This window comes from Mycteria americana, chromosome 4, assembly GCF_035582795.1.
Source record: "Mycteria americana isolate JAX WOST 10 ecotype Jacksonville Zoo and Gardens chromosome 4, USCA_MyAme_1.0, whole genome shotgun sequence".
NCBI classification, from domain to species: domain Eukaryota; kingdom Metazoa; phylum Chordata; class Aves; order Ciconiiformes; family Ciconiidae; genus Mycteria; species Mycteria americana.
This window is the reverse complement of record NC_134368.1, coordinates 86395426-86415290: the sequence shown is the minus strand read 5'-3', so window position 1 is coordinate 86415290 and position 19865 is coordinate 86395426. Positions and strand designations below refer to the sequence as shown.

The following is a 19865-nucleotide window of genomic DNA, read 5'->3' as shown; positions in this document are numbered from 1 at the left end:
AAGGGTTGAGATCGCTTTTTTCTGCACAACAAAACAGTAGGGTAAGTGTATTGTTTCCTGAAATATTTTGACATTGTCTGTCCTACAAACTGTCATATGAAAGACATTTATGTAACCTCTTGACTCTGCAATTAAAAAGTTGTTTATATTTTTACTTAGTCAGAAATGCACTTTCTTTAAAGATGCCAGAGCATCTCATTTAGTTCCTCAAATTCTTTATTAGATTAAGAAATGTCAAAATGTAACATTTCTGAAATCATAAACCAAGATGTAATTAAAATATTAGTTATGAATTTACATCTTTTAATATAATGCGTAGATGTGAGAAGGCCTAGACCACTGACACTGATTTTGCTACAGAATTTATGTAGCCAACTCGAAGTCCATTCCTTCGAAACTTCTATCCATCAGAACATGTCCTAGCATCTGTCTGCAAGCAAGAACTGCCAGTGCATTTTGCACAATTAGAAGTGCAGTATTTCTAAATCAGAAATAATGAACTTCACTATTCAGCCACTCTAAACAGGCTATTAGAAATTAAAGTTGGCTGAATTGTGCAAGCTGGCTCAACAATGTAAAAATGTGTTGTTTTTTTTCAGCAAGGAAAAATCATACCAGAAAATCACAATGTTATCACATTCTGCCATGGTCAAAGAGAGGAAACAACAAGCATCAGCCATTATGGATGAAATACACAGAAATGGTATAGCGCTGAACCCAGCTTACTGTATATGCAATGTCCTCTAGCCCTCCCTAATACATTTTTTTAATCATAGAGTTTAACTCTCTTACAGCTTTGTCTCTGGGTGTTTTGCCATAAATAATCTTGTGGGAGTATCATGCTGCCTATGGTAACTAATCCTTTTGTAGTTGCCTCTTTTCATTTGAAAGCTATTTTCAGATGAACAACTGCTGTGGAGGAATGAAGTAATCTAACAGCTGATGTACATTCTGCTAGGATAGCCTTTCAGAGTATTATTTGGGGTTAATAACATGACTTCATTCCATTTTAAAAGGCTATCATCTAAGAAACATGCTGATCTGTATCCTCTTTTTCGCTGTTTCACTCTGCTTTTTTATATGAATGATAAAAAATTTTGAAACAAATGTTTACATCTCTGTTCCTTCCTCTCAAACTTTATCTTTGTAACTAACAAAATTTACTAGCATTCGGCAATTCTCTCTAATGCACAGCCACCAATTAATCTTATACGAAGAAATTTTACTTTTCCGTTGTTGCACTGATGAAAATGCAGACGCTTATAAGAAGGTAGTTTGACTTTCTAAAACAGGTTCTTAAAATTATGCTCCTAGCGTGACACCTTAGGAAGCAATTAACTCAGTTGGGAATACAAATCTGCTTGGCTTTCATTAGGTATGCACTGGATGCTTTTGGAGATCCTTCCAATCCTCCCCATGAAGCCTTTTTTACTATCTACATAAAAGATCAATGTTTTAAAAGTGATAAGCACCCCACAAGCCTCACTGAAAAACTGGGAGCTCCATTAATACTTAGAATTTATGAAAATTATACCACTCACAGAGGATAAAACACTGAACATTAAATTCCAGTATTGAAAATCTTTCTTGTGGGCTTTTGCTCCAAAGAATTTGGGGATGGTTTCTGTACTCACTGACCATTGTGATTGCAGGAAGAGTAGGACAAGAGACATAAGGGGTTTAGAAAAAGAAGCTATGAGTTTCAGTGCCTGGTCCTAGTCCTTCTGATATTTCCATAGTTTTTTTCTGTAATTTCTATTCCTAAGCAAATACCTCTTTCTTATTTCCATTCTCCACTGAACACACACTTAAGTTTGAAAGCCAGTCTGCCCATACAGATTTCATTACCACTCCTTTCTTTTTTTTTTGGTATTGTAAACCCAAGTACTGGTATTGTAAACCAAGTACCCATACGTGCCTGCAATAGCCTATAAACTCTTCAGGGCCAAAAAAAAATGTCTTTCTTATGTTTGTTTGGAACTAGGCATTTCACATGGTAAATGTTGCTACTATTCATAGCAATACTAATAAATCTACCATACAGTCCTTGAAATCATTGGAGTTACTGGATAATCTGTGCTGATGCTTGGCATTTGCCTCACATAATCTGTCCTTTTTATTATTTACGTATTATCAGATTTGCTGTCAAGTTTAGATTCATATGCATAGATATGACAGCTTATCCTACAAGATATGCTGTGATATGTGGCCACTGAAGGTAATACTCTTTAAGTGTACATTCTACTTTTGCATCTTCTTTGGATGCCTGGGATATTTAATTGTGGGAAAAAAAAAAAAGAAATTTCATGAAATGGGTGTGATAAGAGTCTGAAATTTATAACTGTACAAGCTCAGTGAAACCAGTTAAGAAACAGAAGGATAATCAAAGCTGTAATCACACAAAGTATACGCTAGTTCTTTGGGACCAAATCTGAACAATTCTTGGAAAAATCAAGGAGAAATCTGATTTTTAAATGACTAAATTCAGCTCTATTAATTTTTGACACTTTATTTTTCCCCTAATTGTTAATTCAACAAGCTTTACCTGAGATCTGGAGGGTGAACTGCTGTCTTTCTGGGTTTTGCATCGCTATTAGTAATGAAGGTCCTGCACCTGGTAATTACGTAAAAATTATATGTACTGTTTCAGCCAGTCTCACAGACCTACGAAACTCCCCACTGTTAACAGAGGTAAACAGTAACAGAAGATTCTGTAACGCAAGCCCTGGTAGCTTGGAATGACACACAGTAAGCATACCTACTGCAGTTTTATTTCAGCCCCTTTTTACTATAATGCTTTCGGGTAAACAATGAATCTCAAATTCCTTGTTAAAAGCTATTCATAGCAGAAACAGTTGTTGATAAGATACAAAATCAGCCAAGTTTTTATCAGTGCCTCAAAGATTACCAGTCTCTGGGCAGGACTGGTAATGACTGAAAGTCCACATCTCCTGTTGGCTTGTGGGACATGACTTTGTGTTTTAGAGAAGTTTGACACGTCATAAAATGCTGCAGGGATAGACCCTAACTGTAAACCCTCTTACGGTCTCAGAAGAGAGACTGTAGTAGCAAAAATCAGCGTGTGGATGTAGTGATCTCCCCAACCCCTTGGTTTTTCACTGGCAGACTTGGACTAATCATAACATTTCTAAAGCTACTCGGTAGAGGTAAACATGTATGTAAACACATATGTTTAAGGAAGCTCTTGGAGTTCCTCAGGTTAGCCTTCAATTACACTTAAATCTCATGGCCAGTTCTGTACTATTCCTTAAATGCATTCGTCTGTAGCTACATGATTGACTATCTTTCATGATATAGTTAAAAAATCTTATTTCTGATACTACAACAAACATACTATCTGATATTCATTATTAAAATTTATAATCCAGATTAAGGTATTTAGAAGATTGTAAACTGGAGGATTAAAGGGGGATTAGGCAGTGAATGCAGGAAGAACTATATAAATCATATTTAAATACCGTCTGTTATGATTTTAAGCACAGGACAGGAAGGACTTGGCAGGAACAAATTAAGAAATGAAGCTAAAAGGTTAAGATTAGGATTAAACTATGAATTAAACTTCCAGTATTAATTTACAATGTCCATTTATGACATTGATGTTCTCTTTCTATCATCCTCTAAATGTCCTCCTATTCTCATTCTTCATCACCTTTTCTGCACTGACACTGAAACAATCCCTAGACACATCACAAAACTAGACAGATGATTAGATTTTAGTTGGCATGGGATTCAAATGAACTTCACACTTATGTTTTTGGGATCCTGCCTGGATACACAATAGTACACAACTGTGGGTTACAAAGTACCTTGGAGCCTTCCGTTAACATTAACAAGAACAGTACCTATGTAAGGGAACAGCAAGGCCCAAAATAGTTAACATCCAGCATGTCCCTGAAGAATACTGAGTGGTTTGGACAAAGACCTGCAATCACCTTGGCACCCCAGTCTCTGAGGATGTACATGCTACCCACTCCGTGTACAGTGAAGAAAAGCTTTTTCTACATGAAAACGTTGCTGATTTGAGGGGTAAATTTCATACTCCTTACTGATATAAAACCATCCGACAGTCCATACCCCTGGAGTAATCTTGAGAACTGACAAAATCAAAATATGACTTGTGGGTCTAAATTTCAGGCCACAGGCCAATAACTAGTGCACTTAACCACAGAGCCAAAACCCCACCACTATCTGTCACTGATATGGCTACACTGGGCAAGCTGAGTCATTTTCTTCCATGTTAAGAACTCTCTGTTTTGTAGTTACCTCTTAAATAACAGGAGAGTGTTAGGATTCTTTGCGCATACTATTTTTAAAGCAGAAGTGCATGCTCTGGCTCACAATACAGTTAGCCTGCTCTTGCTCCAGTTAAATCTATTGCAAACATTCGTTTGAAATCAGTATGAACAGAAGTGAATCAAGTGATGCACTCCAGGGCCCACAAACTTGTTTGATTTACTACATGGAAAACTCTTGTCTATACAGCTTCGGCCAAGTATTTAATATACCTGTCTCAATTAAGTTTTCCTAAACGTCAGCAAATCACACTGTTTTTCCAACATAAAGTTACTAGGAGACATACACCATGTTGAACATGCCATTTACTCAAAATGAAACTCTGCATATGCAATATTAACTTTGGCATTAGGTACCTTCTGCAGTTAATCTGTAATGTTAGTTTTAAACTGGGCTTCTTGTGTGCTTACTCTGGAAGCAAGCCACAGTGTCTTACATATCATTTGCTTTCATTTCATTTTAATGCATTAAAATATACATCAAAGTTCAGAATTTTAAATCCTGTAGACCATAAGAATATGTGAAGAATAGAATGCCTTATTATTAAAGAAATAACAGAGTGTGACTTTGAATAAGCAGATCAAAGAAATATGCTAGACCATTGATATAATCCTCAAAGCACACTGCATCTTCCTATTTTTCCTCCTGAAGTTTATGAACAACTGAGGAGAACAATTTCAATCAATAAATGATTAATATTAAAGTAAGTGGCAATAGGAATTATTTTCTTCAAAATTCTGGTTTTACTATGCAATCCAATTATTGTTACATTTGTTAAATTCTACAACCTTCTAAGCAGAAGTAAATTAGTGGAAAATACTTTGTTCAGTGTTCAAGTTACTGTATTCTAAGGTTTAAGCTTTATCTGTAGGTTGAGGACATCTAATGAGAGAGTTCAGTCACTAAGCAACAGCTTGCTCATTGCCACCAGCATCCCAGTTTCCAGAACATTACCACAAAGATGACCAGTAGAGTTTGTGATATTCAGAGTTCTCCATTTACAGTCCCAATTGATCTCCCCTTCCGCTGCTTATGCATTTTCATTTTCAAATCGCCCAGGAGGTCACTAAAGACAAAGAAGGAATTTTTCCCAAGCAGTGAATAAAGTAATATTGCATCTAGTAATTCAGTTTCCTCTTAGAGAGAATTAAAAAGAAAATGTTCTAAATATATCAATTCCTAGAAGCGTGTTGCAATTCTTTGTTAGGGCTCTCATTTTCAACACCTTGAGCTTTATTTTGAAAGCTTCTTTAAAAAAAGTTTAAAAATACTATTTTATAGAGACTTTCTAATGCAAACTTTTCTTAAAATACAAAACATGCCCTGGATTTCGAAAGCAAGCAGAATATTAAAGAATAATTGAAAATAAAATGTTTTTAAGCAATAAGAAACTGGTAGGTATGTTTCAAAGGCATTACTTGCTCATCTATCCAATGTAGGATACACAGAGCTAACTGAAGGTTTGATGTGGGAACACTGGGGTCAGATGGAATTTTGTTTCTGGTTTCAGCAGAAGCCAGTTTTTACCCGTCTGCTATTAAGATGGTGTGTAGGACATTATAGACCTGATTTTGATAACAGCTGAATGCCATTCAACTGAAGTAAATTTGGAGCTTGAGGTGCTTAGCATCTTCGAAAAAACAAGTTTGTGATGTTCAATACTCTGCTCCAAAATTTTGGAAGAATGGTTGATTTCCCTAACACCGTATGAAGCTATGTATGTTATGTGTTAGATAAGTACGCATTAACATGTTGTTGAATTTCAGGTGTAGGGTATGCAATATCAGGCATTTAAGAAAAACAGAGGTATGTATTTATCCATTGTATTGCAGTCTCACCCAGCTTAAACCTTGGAAAAAAGGTCAGCACCCCCAGAGATATCATGGTAGAGGAACTATCGACACTCAGCAACAGAGGTGCAAGACTCTTCAAGAGACGTCAGCGGAGATCTGACAAATATACGTATGAAAATTATCATTATGTAGCAAACAAGCCAAGAAATGTGAGTATTTGGTAATAACTTACTAATGAAACACAGTGAGACTAGCTTGGGGTTCCCTTGGTGCTCACAATACACATTGTGCATGATTTATTTCTAGTTTCAGGAAGAATAAAAGCAAAATCCTGTACTAGAATGAGGCTAATATGAAGTGAGCCATTTGTATTTTATTGAGCTCCTATAGACAAAAAACCTGAAAGCCTTATACTTAAGGACATCAGATTCAAATAATTCTCATTCAAATCTGGTTCAGGTTACCAGTGATCAGAGTTCTTACCCTCTAACAATTGGCTCGTTGACTACTGAAAATTCACTAGTTAATGATATTCAAAAGGTTGGAAGAAGTAAGAGTCTGTTTCATGCAACCAGTAAGTATTTTTATTAAAATAGGTTGGTGGTCTCAACGTGGTTCCCAGGCAGCAAAATGACTCAATTGGCGTTAATACACTTCTGGCTCGCCTGTCTCAACAGGGAGAAAAAGGATGGAGCTTGTCACTGAAAGACAATTACTCTTCGAACCAGTCCTTCAGGGACTGGGTTAAAGCAGTGATACCCTGGGAATCCTCATCGCAGGAACTAAATGCACCTGGCGTTTGTCTAATCTGTGGCCTTTGCAAAATACTTAAACCTTTTGCTTAACCTCTGAAAATAGGGACAACAACATTCATAAATTCTACCTAACTCTCCTATGTGATGCAAGGTTTAATTATTTGAACATGAATACTCTATGCCCAGTCTAATACAGCACGCAAGCAGCCCCTCTAATTCCAGTATTGTATTAAATTCTGCTTATCAGTTACATGTACACATCCCCACTGATTTCAGATACAAAGGTACATGACTAAAGAAGCAGAATTTGTCCCAGTACTTTTAAGCTGCTTTGAGAATGAAAAGAAATACGTGCTACAAAAGTTAATTATTATTAACTAACCTAGGAAATATTTCTTGTAGAACAGCAATTCTCTTTCCCTGAAGCTTTCACAACTAATCATTGCATAGGTGGTGCTATGATTGTGTTAGCATCCAACCCCTACAGAATCCATATAAAGACTTTGACTCAATTCTTCTTTAATCTTCACTTGGGATAAGAAAAACAGTAACTATACATAATGTATTGTGATATAACCTAAAGTTTGTATCGGTACAAATAGGAAACAATTAATTTATTAATCAGAACAGCAAAGCACCAAAGGGCTTACTCATATTATGTTTGATTTTACTAAAGAAAATACACAGACACTTGTAAATTAATCAGAAACAATAAAATGAATGCAACTTGTTGACTCTAAAGAAAATTTTGTCTAGTTGCATCTTGTAACTCTGAGGCTTTGGGAGCAGACAATAAAAGATGCATTTGCAATTTACTGTTGTCCATGCTAATGAAAAAGTTGAGGGATCTCACAACAGTTAGAGAGGTGATTATTGGAGCTGAGTTCAGTAATTCCAATATCACAGCTGAAATCTCTAAAATATTTTTGCTCCCTTCTTGAAGAAGGAATTCTCTATGCTTTGTTGACTGTAAAGGTAAATACATTCATAATTCTGTGGCCTTTACATTTCCCATACAAAAAATTAACTTTACTTGGGAATAAAAGTATGTCTTAATATCCCGTGTCATAGAAGAAAAATTTTTACGTTTCTTTTTTTATGGTGCAGATATTTCAAACTTCTTTGGTCACTCACTCAACAGAAATTAAATTACACAGGGATCAAATGGGATCATGTTTGAGTTTTGATAAATCTGCTTTTTAAAAATAAATCTGCACAAAATAAATTCTGTATAAAAAAATCTGAATAACTCTATTGAACACCCAAAACTACTTTAGAACCCTATTATTTAGAAGCCCATCTATGAATACTGTCCCTCCAATTTCTGCCTCTATTGAGTATTAGAAGCTACACAGATAAATTCTGAGCACAACATCATCAATCTCGTCAGAATTTCTGTATCCAGGTCCATGCTTTTGCTATGAAGTCTGACAAATCAGTTCCTCTCTAGTCTACTTCTTCCCACAAAAACACATAGAGTACACACGCTGTACAGTCACTATGACGTTCTGACATGTGAAAAAATGATGCCTCTTTGGTTTCTGTTCCCTTCCCTTAAATGCCTATTTAGCCACCACTGGTGTTGTCTTCATCATCTTTATGATTCTGCCTGCAAAAATTATCTTTCTAACATACTTCAGGACGGCTAGAACACATTCTACCTTGATCTTTTTTTGTTTCAAGTTTAAACAAGTATTATTTGTTTGCCTTCCTACTTTAAGAAACTCTTACTCTAAAACAGTCTATATTTAAATTGCTTTTAGCCTATGTGTCATAGCTAAAATAAGATACTGACTTCTTATGAGACTCTAATTCTATATTTACGCAACAATGATTAAGCCTTTGGATGCTTTCTTAGAACTGATGACCCGATAGGAGGGTGGAAAATAACAGCATATGATGAATCTCCAGAAACTGACCTGCACTGAAGTTGTTATTTCTATTACAAATAAAGGAAAAGAAAATCCCAAACAAAAGCAATTCCATAAATGCAGTGAATTTTCAACTGATACGGGAAGAGACACTTTGAAGAATCAGTGCTTTGAAACTCATATGGCTCAACCTTGCCAGATTTCTTGAATCTTTGGGTAGCAAGGGTGCTCTGTCTGGTACATAACAGCTTCTAGCCTCTAGTGATCCAAGGGACACATTTTATGGCCACCCCGCCAAAGTGACCAAACCTACTCTTTGCTGTGAACCACACAGCCCACGTGCACAGGTAGATTTTGTGGTGATTGGTGCAAGCAGCAGATGGGATCAATTCTCTTTGTAGACTGCATACCGATATTTAAATATCCCAAACTTAGGAAAAGGTCAGACAACTCAGCTGGACGGTTATAAGGCTTTAGGAGTCTTGCTGACCTAGCTCACACCACCTCCCATCCTTTCAATAAAGCACTCCCACACTTGTAATACAGACATTTAAAATTGTGCTGGGATATCATTCTTAACACTGAAAAATTATTAACTTTTGCTTACATAGCCAATGTAAGAGAGTTGTGAAACTGTTCCATCTTCTGGCTAACAGCCAGAAAATCCTGGGAAGTGCTATCTAGCAAACAGGGTACCAAACAGCAGGACAATATGCCTTCAGATAGTATGCCCTGGGTCTCAGATCCGGGCTGTAAATTGGAGTATCACTCCAACCCTCAACAGAGAACCACAGAGGCTTTTTTTGCCCGTGCTGTCAATGATATTTATTTCTATTTGAATGCAGCGTGGAGAGCCCATACAGAGTGTTAAAATGGATGGCCTCAGTGTGGAAGGAATTCCCCAGCATGCCCCAATGACACCTCCTAATACACCTGATCCCCGGAGTCCACCACATCCTGACAACATTGCCCCAGGTACTATGTGAGTTCACAGACATTAAATATATTTAGTTCTCATTTCACAGCAGAGGAAGGACCTCTTTATAAAACAGTATCTTCAACAAGAACTTGTTCATGGATTTCATATTAGAAATCGATAAATTTGAGTCAGATAACTAATCAGAATCTCCCACAAAAATGTAAAGTGGTGCTCTTCAGTTGCTTCTGTTCATTTTTAAAGATTTCATATGCCTTTTGTAATACTTCTCCCTAAACTGAAAACATACATTAATATGAAGAGAGACTGCTCCTATATTTACTGGTCTTACAAACATTGAGAAACAGATCCTCAGATTTAAAACCAGATTAATATACTGATTTTTCTTTGCCAAACCTTTGTTTCTAATATGCAACACACTGCTCAACAGTCTGAAAGTTAGCCATTGTAGTTTAATTACCCATAAATGTAAATCTGGAGTCACTGTAAGTTTTGCTAGAAACCTTTACAGAGGAGCAACTTATAGAGGAATTTGCCTCCAGCTGCATAAACTGTTCTTTTTTAAGTCCTTAACTGTGAGGGTACTGTTGTCTTTAAATAAAGCAGTGAGCTACAAGGTGGCCTTATTTTGTATTCTTTAAAGACTAGAGAAGGCTAATTTGTTTTAATTAATTTATTCAGTGATATAGCCCTTCTTCCTGTTTATGAATTATCCATGAGCAGGCTGTGGTTTTTATAAATTCATTCTTTGTTCAGAATTACTCAATGCATGTTTTGTGCAGACCTTTTCCAGCCTATGTAAACTAGGTCAATGCTACTCTGTTAGTGACTGCTAAGACTGTGCCTCCATTGGTCAAATACAATGTGAACAGAGGTAATTTCCATTGCTAAGACATGATAGAAATCTTCAAGCTCTTCTTGAGGCAAAAAATGTCTGGCAAAAGGAGTAGATATTAAACCACAGGGGTTTTTTAAGCTTATAGAAGGAAAGATCATTAATTTAAAGAGCTAGATGTAGTGGAAAGATAAAAGGGTAGAATAAATTTCCCTTGTTTTTCAAATAAATAATATAACTCATATAATTGGATAATCCCTTGCTGGTTTTAATTCTTCAAATTGTACATTAAGGTCTGGCTTTCCCCCTCCATTTATTCCTGCCATATCGTACTTGGCTTTAGAAGAAATAACACTGAATATGGAATTTATTTATTTAGTAAAATTCTGATCAGAGCCCAATCCTCAGATGATTATGCAGAGAGAAAACAACTGATTCTTCACTTTTTCAGATGATGAAAAGGACCAGAGAACCAAGTAGGTAGGACATTTTAAAGCATCTAAGGCAGAGGCAAAGACAAAAATTCCACTGTAATGGCTGTGATCCTAACTCCTTTTAATACTTTTGGAAAATTTCACCCAAAGACTATAGAATTATCTTAGTTTTAACCAAAAGGCTGTTTTTAAAATCTTTTTGTGAATTCACCCCAAGGGCTGTGTAGCTATAGTCCAGTTTCAAACAAATGCTTATAATGATAGAAACAAATTTATATAAAACTAAAATAAACATTAGCCTCAAAAGAGGGTGGAATACTTTGGAGCAGTTACCTAAAAGGCCACAAATTCCCCCTGCCAGCTTTCTGCTTCTGTGTAGCTTTGGCCAGGTGACTTGATCCAACTGTCCATTTTACCTAACTGTGAAATGATGGTATGATACCTCCTAGTTACATAGGATAGTGGTAAGGAAGCAGAAAACACAGAGTATTATTATAATGGTTTTGCCCTGATCACCTTGCAGGATATTCTGGACCACTGAAAGAAATTCCTCCCGAAAAGTTCAACACTACTTCTGTGCCAAAGTATTATCAGTCTCCCTGGATAGAAGCCATTAGGGATGATCCAGAGCTGCTGGAAGCTTTATATCCTAAACTTTTTAAACCTGAAGCAAAGCCGGAACTGCCTGACTACAGGAGCTTTAACAGGTAATTCTGAACGGACACTGAATTTTACTGTGCAGAGAAAAATTACTATGAAATGAAACGTTTCCACCAGCTGTAAAAAAACCCCTACCACCTGTGTTTGCAAGTATATGCATAAACATGAACACACACACAGATTACAAGTGGCAAACAGGAGCGCTGAGGAGGAAACTGGTCTCTCTCTAAAGCATGGACCCAAAATTAAATTTCAGAACCAGGAATGTAAGATGAATTGTTGAAAATATTGAAAGAAAGAAGGGAAGTATCAGAATCCAGTGTACTCAATAAATGGGAAACATGGGCTATAGCAATGCTTCAAACTCCTTTCAGTATTTCTGTTGTTGACTTCAGTAGGTACGGGATCGTACGATCTATCAGGGAAACTCTCAGTCAAAACTTTGTTTGTAAGCTGTATAATGCAAACTACTGGGTTGGTTTTTTTTAATACAACTCACATGGCTTGTTTTTAGGCAATGATAGTACAATGAACTTTATCCCTCAACCAATCCCTCACACCAAATAGTTAGCAGATTGCATATTTTATTGCATTTAACATTTTTTATATCTTCAACAACCTTCGGTAACAAATTAACAGATAAAACATTACAAGCAGACTTAAAAAGCATTTAAAGTAGAATGGGATCTGAGCGTGAAGTTATTTACATAGTAACTAGTATACTAAGGCTTTCAGATGAACTTCTAGATATATGGACAATATTGGGTTTTGAACTATTTTGAAAGTTTTAAAACACATTCTTATGTTTTTTGCTTTCATTCATACCATTCACACTACCTTTCTTTATTGAAGTTAAGGACAATTTTTCTCTAAATAACCCCTGCTGAATTCCAGACAGCTGAGCCAAACCAAAACCCTTCCTCCAAACACCAGATGGCAACCTATTGAACAAGAAAACGGCTCATGGCAATATAAACTTAGAGAAAAATACCACAAACGTCACTTGTGTTCCTGTTGTTGAGGTGGGCCTCGACTATGAGTGCAAGGACTAAAAAAATTGCACAATTCAACATTACAACTGGCACTGCAGACACTACGCTAATTCTGATTTCCTAACAGCAATATACATCGCCACGTTAATAATTAAGTCTGTGTGGCACACTCTTCTCGGCAGACAAAATAGCAAATACAAGTCTGAGAGATGTGCTACAGCTGCTAACATTGGAACAGTAACAGCACAGTTTATGTACTATGGTTACTGTGACTGAAAAAAAAACAAAAAAAACAAAAAAACCCCATCAAAGATACATAGATACATATACATGGAATAGAGACAGCATCAGTTCTCCCTCTCACAAGAGAGATTCTGAGTCCAGCACACGAGTCTACTGTGAAAGATAGGATGAGACAGGGCACAGAGGCCCCATTAATAGGGATATGTGTCTTGAGATGGTATCTGATGGCTTCTTTGTGGATTTTTAAGCTTCTCTGTGGTCCCATATTCTGTTAGTTGTCCTCTTTACAACACTAACTTTGGATGTTTTTGTATGAGGATTTTCTCTATGTATGAATGACATGGTGGAACTGTGGCTCACCACAGTCCGAATTTCTTGAACATACATGCATTCATATAAGGGAAAGGTCAATATTCTCCCTTGTAACTACCATAAAAACCTAAAACCTGGCATATAAATCCAGACTGTGAAATTGGTAAATCCAAAACATAAGGCATACAAATATAATCCACCACAACTCTCCTTCTCATGGAAAAAATCCACATCCAGGAGAAAATAAAAGGATGCCTGGTGGACCTAGAAAAGCTGTTACATACAGTACACTCAGATTTACGTTTTCTAGCAAGAAGGAGTAGATCCAAAAAGAAATTGAGAATTTGCGAAATTGAAATTCAAGATACTAGCCTCTTGGAGAGGATTTTACGGCCATGACTTAGGTGTCTACACTCCTAAAAATGCACAGGAGAGTGGGATGTCTGATTATGGGACTCAAAACAGACAGCACACTGCAGGCCAAGCTAACCAACATAAAATGTTACAGAGAAGGCTAAATGTGACCCAAATTTCTCTTTGCTAAGGCCATCAGCACCTAATTCTGTCTGCCTGTCTTCAGGTCAGGGCTTGATTAAGGTCTTCCTTTCCAAAAATGGAGCAGGGATCACATGTATTCTTTCAAAATTTGTATAGACAATAAGGTTAATTTCTTTGGAAAGAGCATTTTCCTAGAATGTGGCCAGCCTGGATTTATTTCTACAGGAATGTCAAACCCTGAGGAGAGGTGTAACAACCTGGTTTCTGGCTCTTCCATGGAAGAGGTGGGAACACTCATCACTTCCCTTATTAAACCTGTGCCATAGTACAGAAAATAATAAACCTCTTTGGGCTAGAGGGAGTAAATATCTTTCTCTAGCTGAACAATTAAGAAACTCACTTGGGGAAAGAGAAACCTGGGCCTACATCTCCGTTCCCAGATCTTTCAATGCACTTTCTTTCATTACTGCTTACAGTAAATTAAACAGATTTAGGAGCAGAAAACAGGACCTACACTTCTCTGCTGTCAGTTGTGTGGCCTGATGTCTAGGCTAAGAGTCCTACTCTGTTTAATCCAAGTAATTTTTTATTTCTGGGTAGCATTTTTGCTGGAATACTATATGTGAGCAGTTAGGTTATTAACTGCTCACAGTTAATTAACTGTTATTAACTGTTAGATTTATATGCCAGTTAGGTCCACTCTTACAAAGAGATGCCCTCAGACTGAAAAGAATCCAAATCTCTTGCAGAATAGCTCTGGTCACAGACATACTGTTATTTGACACAGACGTTCAACACTAACAGCCATGGATTTTGAGTGAAAGTGCCATTATGTGCTGTTTTGCTCAAAACTTGCTGCAGTAGCATATTATGTGTGTTTTCAAGCAAGGAAGCTTAGGCGAAAGATTATTAATTAGAGAATCACAGATGAGCTTTGGTGTAAGATAGGTACAGCTGCCAGTATAGCTCAGATAAAGGCAGACGTGAGCATTTGTATAAGGAAAACACTAGGCATCTCAGGAATTTAGGAGCCTATGGGCTTTGCGCATAAGGGGAGATATCTCTTTGGACTTCTGTGTCTAGATCCTACTAAGTCATTCTGTGCATCTAGGTCACAGCATCCTTGACTTCTTTAATTGCAGTCTTGGAGAGAAAGCAAATGATACTGTAAACAATTAAAGTGCAATATAATGACACCATTTTGTTATCAGTGAAGGTATCAATCAAGGCTTTCTATCATGCTTCATCACTCAATAAAGTGCCATTATGTTTGTTCTCCTGCAAAACATTGGTACAGTCATCATTAGTCAGGAGGGGGTGTGGTTAACATCAAGTGTGATGCATAGGACTCCCAAAGGAAATGGGCCTGAGATTCTTCCCAGTTCATTCAGTGGTATCTGTTAGAATGGCACTCAGACTTTACAGGCCATATTCAGGTTCCTTTCAGCTTTCCTTGTTACACAACAAACTGCAAAAGCAACACAACTTTAGCAGCTAGGGATGTCTGATGTGTTGGAACAGACGGACATATGCATTGTTTAAAAGTATATTCAGCACTAAACAGCATTCAGATTTTTTTTTCGGCTGCCAGCAATGAAGAGGCAGCTCTGGACTCCGTAACAGTGCAATTTTTATAATAGTAGCAGAATCAGAACTAAGGAATTCATGGAGGTACTAGTTGGGGTCTAGTACACATTTTATGCTGCAGGGATCTTGCAATGCTGACAGGTCAATGAAGGAAGAAGCAGTGGCAGCAAATGTCACGCACAGTTGCCTTCTGAGGCAGGGCTTTCTGTGAGACAGCCAGTAATGGTTTAGCAGCACACAGCACTAGTCAGAGTGCATGATCAGAGAAATTGGGTTCTGAGGATCTCTGAACAGACTGTTCAGACCAGGCTACCCTTCCTCCTCCTGGATGAAAATGAATCTGTGCTAGCAGAGAAATGCTGCAGAACAGAGCCAGGCCATCTGATTTCTCTTGGAGATTAATTCCTATTAGGATTGAAGAACTATTTACTGGTGAAGAATTTTCTTGCCTCTTTTACCAGTGTGGAAGCACCTAGTAATCATCTGTGGGAAAGACAGCATGAATCTACATTTGTTCAGGAGTTTGTAATATCAGTTAAATTAGTACCTCTATTCCATCTGCTTTCTTGGAGCTGGATAAAATATCAAAGGTAGGGTTATGAGTAATATACAAAGCACTACATCTTACTCACATAAGACAAGCAAGTCTGACTAGTTCTGCCACTCCTACCAGATAAATTCTTGCTCAGCTTTCTCAATTCCCAAAGACTACTGTTTCAAAAACACTACAGGAATCCAGTCCATCTGGACTGGGCTCTGTTTTTATTGATTAATGGATTCTGAACTCTATTGTAAAAATGCTGAGATCCAGAGCCTCAAAGGAATTTTGGGTACTAACTTGAAGTGGTGTGAGATTAGTGGAAGCTGGGTGCTTAGCCAGTTCCTTAGCACCTAAATACCTTGGTAAAATTGGCATTAGCTCTTGCACTAAGCTACCATGAAGCTCTGAGCATTTTGCAGGATCAGATTCTTTGCTCCTCTGTCTCCTTTTTGCACAGAATCAACAATAAGCAGAATGTTCTAAGAATGACAGTCCCATTTTAAAATGTGAAACTCACATTTTTTGTAATTATGTAATTGGAGGTGCTAATCCAATACAGTTAAAACATTTCTTCAGACTTTCCCAAATGATCAACTACAAGTAGTCTCCTATGTTGAGACAATATAAGAATAAGAAACAGTGCAGGAAAAAAAAAAAGAAGCCCTGCTAAAACAACAGCTAAAAATAAACGTGGTTGTGCCTGCTATTGTTAAATCATGCACCTACTTTTTAGGAATATGCAAAGTGAATATTAAACAATCTCTTACACTTCCTGGTGCCACTTCCTGTGGCTCTGAACCAGCAATTCCGCCCTTACTATGAGCAATGACTAGTGGAATTTTTTACACATGAGTTTTAGGCTTCTGTACAGTGAATCAGAGCTCAAGTGATACAGTTGATGTGCACACAACACAGGTCATTACGACACCATGTTGTCAGACGAGTTATTGCTCGCAAAAATATACTGCTGCTGTAAAGGAAAATTAACATCTATTAGTCAACTACTGTACTCTCCTTTACGTCGACCATCATGTGCTCTCCTTTACGTCGACCATCATGTGCTTCTGCCTAGCATGCAGGAATGCATAATTCTCTGAGGCCAGACTTTGTATAGGAACTACATGGGGGTTTTTCCCACCTAAGACATTTGAATTTCCATAGAAAGCCCTCCTGTTTCTGTTACCAACAGAAACATGAAGTATGTAAAACCCAAGAATGCTACAAAGAGGAAGTTTTACACTGTAGAATTGTTTTGCATTTTATACAGCTATTATTGTTCTGTTCATGTTGCTTATCCCTTTAATTTACATATTGATGAGAATTAAATATTACAACAATGAGAGAATGTGTATCTTAATTAGAGCAGCAATTAAAACAATCTTTATTATCCTGTAAGATGTAGATCACTACATTCACTCTGTGCCAATTACCAAGCAATTATTTTTAATCAGTATCATACGGTATCCAATTTGACATTGTGACCTAGAAGACAGTTTCACAAGAAAAGCTTGATAACATAGTCACTTTGTATAAAGAATTTCCTTTGACCTCAAGAGAGTTTAATGCCTGGACTGGCTGCTGCTGCAAAATCTTGTCTTACCTTCATTTGAGAAACAGTTTTAGAGCTTAAACCAAAGCAGTGCTCTTCTCTCAGTAAGTGTGCATGCTCAGAACTTTCATGATTTTTTATCTCTTATAGGATTAACCCTTTGGAGTTAACACCATCCCCTTCAACAAATGCTGCTCGTACTGAAATTCTGTGAATTATCTGTGTAATGACACAGCAGTACCATTTCTTTTAGGTGACAGATTCATTTTTCTGAATTAATCTCTTTTTTGTGTGCGTACTTAATTCTCCCTAGGTTTTATCTATAGTTACCTTGCTGAAAATCCTAGTCAGATCTTCAAATTATCTCTTTTTGCTTATGTTGGCATTAATTTCTCTGGGTTTCTGCTATAATACCTGGAGCCACTGGAAATATACACCAGCAGATCTGTTGTTTTGTATCAAACACACAAAACCTACCAAGGCTGGTGAAATTCCATTTCAATAAAAATTCATTTTCACATGCCACTATGTACCTAGCTTTGCAGAAATCAGGTGCTCCTGTCTAGCTTAAAAATCTGACTCTTAACTGGCCAGAATATATCCCAGCAAAGTTATGCAGCTGATCAAAATGCAGAGCACATACAATAGTCTGATTGGTCATGTTTGCTTATACAAAGGAGTCTGGAATAAGTGACAGAAAAACTCAGTTGGTTTTTTTTTCAGCCTAGAAACCTGCAAATATAGAAAAATCGTGGGAGGTATTTGGAAATACTGTTGTTTTAAAATATTTGCAAATGTATGTAACAGTCATTTCCTGCTTAGTATGTCTTATCTTTTAGTTTCTCAGTCTTATTGCCCGAGGGAACATTTAAATTTAAATAACATGAAAGATACTCACCGAAGACTAGGGGCCAATTTCAGCCAGTGTTTCAAGGTTTAGTTATATAAACATTTTCTTCAGCAACAAAGCTGGTGTAAGAAGTCCTCACCCATTCCCGTCCTTTCCAGAGCCTGTTGTCTTTGGCTGTTCCTTTCTGCTTCACATTACACTTTACTGCCTCCTCACTCGTATTGCTACAATTGTTTGAGCGTAATGATATAAACCAGATTGCTGAAATAATTTGGATTTTAAAATGCTCCTTTATTTTGAAGGGTCTTTGTTTAACCCAGAAGTGACGCAAGTTTATAGCACAACCCACGTACATTCTAACTGGTACAACAATATGGTGCTGAAATATAGTGTAGTGGGAGGAACATGCAACCGGGGATAGGAGAAAATGGGGTGAGAACTTCCTAAACTAACTACCTGCTAGAGAGAATGTGTTGAACTATGTTTTCAGATTTATCCTTATCACCAACAAAATAAGTTTAGTAACTGTGACTCACCAATGACAAGGTTTTCTTGCAACATCTTTTTCCCTCGGCTTTTCCGTCCATTTGAATTTTGAAGAAGCCTGAAGGCTTTATCTAAGAGAAAATAAATCGGATCTTAAAGAGAATTTGCCAGAAAAACAATCAGAATACTTTTCCCAAAAGCTTGAAAATGTAAACAAGAAATTGTACCAAATCTGTATCATTAAGATAGCTTCTGTTCTTTTCAGCTCCCGGGAGGAAAAGAAAACAGGTATTTTTAAAATCACATTTTACTTTTATTTCTCTAATATCTACAGAGTTGCAACTCCCTTTGGTGGTTTTGAGAGAGCATCAAAGTTGGTTAAATTCAAGGTACCAGATTTTAATCTACTGATGCTAAATGATCCCAGATTCATGATCCTTGCAAACCCTCTTGCTACCAGAAGATGCTTCAATAGGACTCCTAAAGGATGGACGTCCGAGAATATTCCTGTAGTGTTCATTCAGCCTTCGGATTCCAACAAAGTTCCAGAAACAGAAGACCTGTGAGAGAAGCTGCACTCTACATCATACAATATGCTGAAAGCTCACATCCATGTATTTTTGGTCCAAATATTACTATAGGCTACTGGCAAAATTTTTCCTTGGCAGCTGGAGTGTAAGTAATAATGTCTGATGCAGTGTCTCTCTTCTGGCACCTAGTTTCATCTGTAGACATAGTATAAATAAAGTAATTTGGCAAATGTGACTGAGATATTTTCTATCTGTGTTTACATGTTCTTCTTTTACTTCAGTGAAAACTACAATTTCTCTAAAATCGTTGCTTGTCATTTAAGAACAAGTGTACTAAGAAAAAAAAGTGACATGACTATCAAGGGATTTGATTTGATAGGTATGCTGATTATGGTAAAACAACCGAGCAATACCACAACAGTGCAGTCAGTGCACTCTGAGTACCGCCTGCACTGATAAGCTCTGACAAATCAACCTTTTTTCCCCAACCCTGCTTTCAGCCAAAGTTAAGAATTTTATCATTACTTCAGTGACAGCAAGTTTAGGCCATTTTCCTCCTTTCTGAATCTTAGCTTTAATTATGGACATCAATATCCACGTCACCTGGATTTGTTTACAGAAAATGCAGTAAATTTGGCAATGACAAAGATTACATAGTGGTATGAAAAAGTACAGAGG

At 37.0% G+C, this 19865-nt stretch overlaps 1 protein-coding gene across 1 annotated transcript; it reads left to right on the top strand.

Annotated features, from left to right (window-relative positions):
- Nucleotides 1-621: 621 nt before the first annotated feature.
- On the top strand, nt 622-19229 carry MYOZ2 (myozenin 2). Its single transcript, XM_075501182.1, has 5 exons — nt 622-703; nt 6147-6316; nt 9579-9708; nt 11463-11646; nt 18992-19229. The coding sequence occupies exons 1-5, from the start codon at nt 628-630 to the stop codon at nt 19221-19223; spliced, it is 792 nt and encodes a 263-aa protein (XP_075357297.1). The 5' UTR covers nt 622-627; the 3' UTR covers nt 19224-19229.
- The last annotated feature ends 636 nt before the right edge of the window (nt 19230-19865 follow it).

Coding starts and splice junctions, on each gene's coding strand:
- MYOZ2 (XM_075501182.1), top strand. CDS start 628: ATGTTATCACATTCTGCCATGGTCAAAGAGAGGAAACAACAAGCATCA. Junction 6,317..9,578: donor TAGCAAACAAGCCAAGAAAT/GTGAGTATTTGG, acceptor ATTTGAATGCAG/CGTGGAGAGCCCATACAGAG. Junction 11,647..18,991: donor GACTACAGGAGCTTTAACAG/GTAATTCTGAAC, acceptor TAATATCTACAG/AGTTGCAACTCCCTTTGGTG.